The 6,407-nt window shown below is 38.2% G+C and overlaps 1 protein-coding gene across 1 annotated transcript; it reads left to right on the forward strand.

Annotated features, from left to right (window-relative positions):
- The first annotated feature begins 2,894 nt into the window (after nucleotides 1-2,894).
- tbxta (T-box transcription factor Ta) lies at nucleotides 2,895-6,198 on the forward strand. Its single transcript, XM_077200153.1, has 8 exons — nucleotides 2,895-3,079; nucleotides 3,405-3,669; nucleotides 3,822-3,956; nucleotides 4,066-4,127; nucleotides 4,248-4,309; nucleotides 4,400-4,573; nucleotides 5,489-5,612; nucleotides 5,704-6,198. Exons 1-8 carry the CDS (start codon nucleotides 2,895-2,897, stop codon nucleotides 5,966-5,968), a joined length of 1,272 nt encoding a protein of 423 aa, XP_077056268.1. The 3' UTR covers nucleotides 5,969-6,198.
- The last annotated feature ends 209 nt before the right edge of the window (nucleotides 6,199-6,407 follow it).

Below are 6,407 nucleotides of genomic sequence, written 5' to 3' on the forward strand. Positions count from 1 at the left end.
ATAGATGTATTTTAAACAGTGGCAAAAACAGTGACAAAAAAATGAAATATTTGTATATTGTATTATGTTATGTAAGTATAAATTTGTTTGAATATACTGTACATTAGCGTAATAAAACCTACTACAAAAGTTTGGGGTCAGTAAGAATTCTTTTGTTTTAAAGAAAGTAATACTTTTATTCAGCAAAGATGCATTAAATTGATCAAGAGGGACATTTATAAAGTTATAAAAGATTTGCATTTTAAATAAATGCTGTTCTTTTGAACTATCTATTAATCAAAGAATCAAAAAAATAAAAATTGTTTATCAACACAATAAAAAATTATTAGCTACATTTTGGAGCTTCACGGTCTACACAGATTAAGAAAACAGCTGAATTTGTATTTTTATTTGGACAAAATTATGTATGTGTGTATTAGTATGTATGTGTGTACAATGACAAAATGGCCCCGTAACAATAGCAATATCCGAAATAATTTTCCTTTTGGGGACACGAAGTCCCCGTGAGGAAAACAGCTTATAAATCACACAGATTGATGTTTTTTTTTGAAAATGTAAAATGCAGAGTTTTCTGTGATAGTTATAGGTTTTGGGGTAGAGTTAATCTAAGGGGATAGAATATACAGTTTGTACAGTATAAAAATCATTATGTCTATGGAAAGCCCCCATAGAAACTTGTGTCTGTGTGTATCTTGTCTCCTTTATTTTCAAAAGACTGACTCATCCGATTCCCCTGTTTACTGATTTAGGCCGGAGAGGAGAAGAGTGGAAAATATGCATCTTCTCTTATAACTGTCCTTTTGTGGAGCACCAGTCCTCTGTAATATTTCTCACCGAGGTGAGAGTGTCCTTATGCCAGAGAGAGGCAGCATCTCTTAACCCCTTCATCACTCGCACAAAACCTCCATCCACATGCACACAATCTGTATGTATGGAAAAAACAAAGAAAATTAAAAACAAAATTCCAGACACAGCAAATAATGTTTATCTTTTAATTTAAAAACAGTGTACTTTCATGTACTTTCATGTGATAACATGTTAACCGGGTTTATTCTGTGTGTGTGTGTGTGTGTGTGTGTGTGTGTGTGTGTGTGTGTGTGTGTGTGTGTGTGTGTGTGTGTGTGTGTGTGTGTGTGTGTGTGTGTGTGTGTGTGTGTGTGTGTGTGTGTGTGTGTGTGTGTGTGTGTGTGTGTAAAAGAGAAAGAAACAGAAGCTCAGGAGAGTGAGCTTGATGTGACTGATGACAGGCTGTTTGTTGCTCTGTAAATCAGCTGAATCTAAGCAGTGGAAAGGTGTGAGGGCCCTTCACATTTATGGTCCCTGAGAAGTGCGGACTTCATCAACATCCTCTATCATCAACTCCAAGTGCGTCAGAAAGACACTGATTTACAGAGCTCTTTTGAACTCAATGCTTACTATCTTAGATCATGTAAAATAGTATAATAAGCTGAGAAAATGAGACAATATAAACAGGTGAAGCTTGATGGTGTTTAAAAAAGTAACTGCCAAAGTTTTCACTGAAATATGGTGAATCAAGGATTTATATATAAACATAACTCTCAATTACAAAAGAATAGGACTGTTTAAATTGTTTAAAATAGGTTTGGATAAAGTGTAACATGTCACAATGCAAGGTACTGCTGTCATTGCACTTCTCATGTCAAGTACCCTAATATAAACGCACTACACTTGTTGACTGATATTCAATAGGCTAATTTAAATTAAAACTGCCACGAAGTAAACAATAGGCCTATCCAATTTTAAAAACAAAAACAATATTGTTACAGCTACATTTACATTTTAAAGTAAATATTTAAATACTCGTAAGATGAAAAATATATTTTTTAATGTTTGTTTATTATTTTAAACAAAGAATAAAAAAGTTCCAGCTGCATATTTAAAATTCAGGTCGAAAAGCAGCACATAAATATCCCAGATATTGCCGTAGGACACTTATCTGGCTGGAGTCATGCTGGATTAAGGGAATTCACACATATCACCTTTGGGCCATCCACACTTCAGTCGAGCACTGGCGCAGGACGCGTCAATGGCCGCATCCTAATGGCCCGTCCCAGTAAACACGAGCTTTCTCACATGTGTATCTGGGACAACAAAAGATTAGCATTATTCGCAAATATACAGCTGAGTTCAAAGGCACCGAGGGAGCAGACACCGTCTCTCTTCCTTCTTTTGTTTCAAAGGCGAGTTCGCGAAAAGGAAAAGATTTAGGCTATAGCCTATCATTCCACGATATAGCCTAATCCGATGTTCTTATAATATGAGCATTTTGGTCAATGTTTCAATTAAAATAATTATAATAATAATAATAGGCTACATATATAGGCCTACATAAAAACAAGAAATGCATTTAAAATAGGCTATTTCATAATATTAATAGTCAAAAATAAAAACGCAGAACAAGTAAAAGTGTGCAGTCTAAATAAAAAGCTAAAAAAGTTGCAGACTGTATTATTCAAAAACATTAAATGAATGTATTATGTAGTCCAATATAATAGAATAAGTTATGCTAAGTTTTTTAATAATGTCATGTATTTCTTTTTATTTCATTATTATTATTATTTATACAATGGCTTATTTCTTAAACGTTTTCAGTGACTGTAGACTTTCAAGCACTTTAACACTTTGTAATGTGGCACTATGTATGTCAATAATACTTTCCGTTTTGTGGCGACAAATTATCGGGCGCTATTAGGGCGCAATGGGCCTGGTCTCGCGCTCCGGGTCACGCCCCGCGACAGCAGGGGCTCAGTATCGGGCCTTTAAAAAGGCCCCGGGCGCGTTAAAAGGGCAGTTTAAGACGTGCTGTCAAAGCATCGTAACCCAACGGGATTTGGTGATTTCGGACTTAACTCAAGGTTTATTTTATCGGAAATATGTCTTCCTCAAGTCCCGATCAGCGCCTGGATCATCTCCTGAGCGCAGTGGAGAGCGAGTTTCAGAAGGGCAGCGAGAAAGGCGACGCGTCCGAGCGGGATATTAAACTTTCCCTTGATGACGCGGAGTTGTGGACCAAATTTAAAGAACTCACAAATGAAATGATTGTCACTAAGACTGGAAGGTATGTTGAGATTTGACAACAGTTAAAATAATGCTTCCATTAGCCTATAAAACATTTTTGCAAAGTTTTTTTTTTTTTTTAAATCAGTAGCCTACTCCTAATCTAACGTAAAAATCTCGAACATTTACGCTAAGTTTTTAGTTTTTTTTTTTTTTTTTTAGTTTTCTTAAGTCAATTATGCTATAAAAAGGTTCAAGTAGCGTGTCTTACGACTCGGTCGTTTATTAGCGTTCTACTTTTGTCGCGATAATAATTAATCTTGTCGAGTTCATTCAGTTTGAATGCTATTAAAATGTTTTTGACCAATCTTTGTCTTGTCTTCTAGGCGAATGTTTCCCGTGCTCAGAGCCAGTGTCTCCGGTCTCGACCCCAACGCAATGTATTCGGTGCTGCTGGACTTCGTGGCGGCCGACAATAACCGATGGAAATATGTGAACGGCGAATGGGTGCCAGGTGGAAAACCCGAACCTCAGAGTCCGAGCTGCGTCTACATCCATCCAGACTCACCCAACTTCGGCGCGCACTGGATGAAAGCGCCCGTCTCTTTCAGCAAAGTCAAACTCTCCAATAAACTCAATGGAGGAGGACAGGTAAAGGAAATCTTTATATATCAGTGGTGAAATAAATAAGTGTACAGTAAAAAAAGTTTACAGTAAAAATATACCGTTTTTGTTAGGAGTTAAAAATGTTGAATATTCAATATTTACGACATTTCATAACCAATCATTTTCTTCTCTTTTAGATTATGTTGAACTCTTTGCACAAATACGAACCCAGGATTCACATAGTGAAAGTTGGCGGGATTCAGAAAATGATCAGCAGTCAGTCTTTTCCTGAGACCCAGTTTATTGCAGTCACAGCTTATCAGAATGAAGAGGTGAGTGTTTGTTAAATGACACTGGAGATGTGTCCTCGGCCTTCATTATGTTGCATTAATCGAACATTTCCCTCCATATTCATTAGTTTTAATCCTTAATTATTTTCAGATCACAGCTCTGAAGATCAAGCACAACCCGTTTGCCAAAGCATTCCTAGATGCCAAAGAAAGGTACAAGAAAAAATACAATTAGGCCTACTAGACGTAATTTCTCCTTAAAACCATTCTGTAACACCGTTTCGATAATTGATATATTTGATTACAACTGAAATTTTGTTGTCATGTCAACAGAAGTGACCACAAGGACATCCCAGACCACAGCACTGATAATCAGCAATCTGGATACTCACAACGTAAGTGAACCAACACTCAAATGAACTTTACTAAATCTTCCCCTCAAACAGTGCCTTATAGTATATTTAAAGTTTGTCTCCCTTCAACAGTTGGTGGCTGGTTCCTGCCCAGTAACGGCCCTATGGGCCCCAGCAGCAGCCCTCCTCAGTTCAGTGGGGCCCCTGTTCACTCCTCTGGCTCGTACTGTGAGAGATACTCCAGCCTGAGGAACCACAGAGCTGCCCCGTATCCCAGCCATTACCCCCACCGCAGCACTACCAGCAGTAAGAGCAAATACATTCAGTTCAGTTCAGCTTAGTGTACTTTATTGGCATGATTGTGTTCACATACATTATTGTAAATGAAGGAAAAAAATATGTATGGGGATGGTCTGGTCACACTTTATATTAGGTGTCCTTATCTACCTAGTACTTACATAAAAAATAAAAACAATTTGACAAAAAACAAACTCAATTTTAGGTACAATGTACTTATTGTGTTCATGTTTTTTTGATATTGAGGTGGGGTACGGGTAAAGTTAGGGACATGTTTGGTTAGGTTTAAGGGTGGGTTAAGGTGTAAGGGAAGGGTCCAGGGTGTAATTATAGATGCAATTACAGAAATTCATACTTCCGTAATTACATGCAGATATACATTTTTACACTGATGTATTACAGTGTAATTATACATTTAAGTACTGAGTAATAATAATTAACTACATGTACTTACTATAGGGTAATGGTTAGGATGAGGGTTTAGTTTAAGGTCCTTGCACACTGAGTCCGAAATTTTCGTATTTGTCACTTCGCTAAGAATGCAAAAACACAAAAAATCGAACCCGTTTCGAATTTTTTTATGATGGATGAAAGTTTCGGAGGCAGTGTGTAAACGTGATTGACACAAAGTGGGGTCGTATATATTTTTAACCTGCGGAAATTTTGGACAAGCATTTCGGACTCTGTGTGCAACGACCTTTAGGGTTAATTGCATGTAATTATGCATAATTTATAGTCGTTACTACAGTAACTCCATGTAACAATAAACGCATTGTGAATATTAGTACAGAGTACACGTAATATGGTCTTTGACTGTATTGATCAAGGCAATGGTTTCTGAGGGTATGCAGTTGAAAAAAAATGAAATTAGAGTTAAAACTGATTCTCTTCCATTTATTTCCTTTACTTGTATTTTGCTGTTAGATAACTACATGGACAACTCTTCAGGAAGTCTTGCTTCTCACGATAGCTGGTCAGCCCTGCAGATACCCAACTCTAGCGGCATGGGCACCCTGGCCCACACCACCAACACTACCTCTAACACCAGGTCGGGACTTTCTAAACATTATTTTTTCGTATTAATAACTGACCGACTGACCCATGGATTCACTAACTAACCATGCACTTCTGCGTTACAGCCAGTACCCAAGCTTGTGGTCCGTTGCGGGTACGACCCTCACCCCGTCGGGCTCAGCATCGGGGTCCATCACCGGAGGCCTGACATCTCAGTTCCTGCGCGGCTCTTCGGTGTCCTACTCTGGGCTGACCTCTTCTCTGCCTGTTTCCTCTCCCTCCTCGATGTATGATCCGGGGTTGAGCGAGGTTGGCGTGGGAGATACCCAGTTTGAGAGCTCCATCGCCAGGCTTACAGCGTCCTGGGCTCCTGTGGCACAGAGCTACTGAGTTCCAGATCATTCCCAACTGAGACTCTGACTGATGGTGCAGTATGGGACATCCTACAAAGGCTGGCCTACTTCCTGAGGGAATCTAGAAGAGCTTCTCGCCGTTTCGACAATCAGAAAACGGGTCCATTTTTAAATTCACATCTTGCGAGTATCACAATCAAGAGCTGATAAAAGACAATCACTTAATAGAGTATCTATATTCACAAAAACCATCATGGGAATTTTAGAGATCCGGCATAAAATGGGGCCAATTATTTTGTTTATTCTTAATAATATTATCTAAAATATTAATAAGACCGAATCGTGCTGTTGACTCACTAAAATGTATATGTGTGTAAATAAATAGAAATTAACGACCATTGTCAATGTATTACAGTATATAACTGTAACAGTCTTACGTGTGCTTTCTGTAGAACGAGAGAAAGACAGACTTTGCT

Source organism: Siphateles boraxobius, unplaced genomic scaffold, assembly GCF_051911475.1.
Source record: "Siphateles boraxobius isolate OS27281-9 unplaced genomic scaffold, OSU_SipBor_1 43, whole genome shotgun sequence".
In the NCBI taxonomy this organism is placed as follows: Eukaryota; Metazoa; Chordata; class Actinopteri; order Cypriniformes; family Leuciscidae; genus Siphateles; species Siphateles boraxobius.

What these genes read in the sequence shown, in the direction of transcription:
- tbxta (XM_077200153.1), top strand. Translation starts at nt 2,895, where the DNA reads ATGTCTTCCTCAAGTCCCGATCAGCGCCTGGATCATCTCCTGAGCGCA. An exon ending in ATTGTCACTAAGACTGGAAG is followed by an intron (nt 3,080 to 3,404) that starts GTATGTTGAGAT and finishes CTTGTCTTCTAG; the next exon opens with GCGAATGTTTCCCGTGCTCA. An exon ending in CCACCGCAGCACTACCAGCA is followed by an intron (nt 4,574 to 5,488) that starts GTAAGAGCAAAT and finishes TTTTGCTGTTAG; the next exon opens with ATAACTACATGGACAACTCT.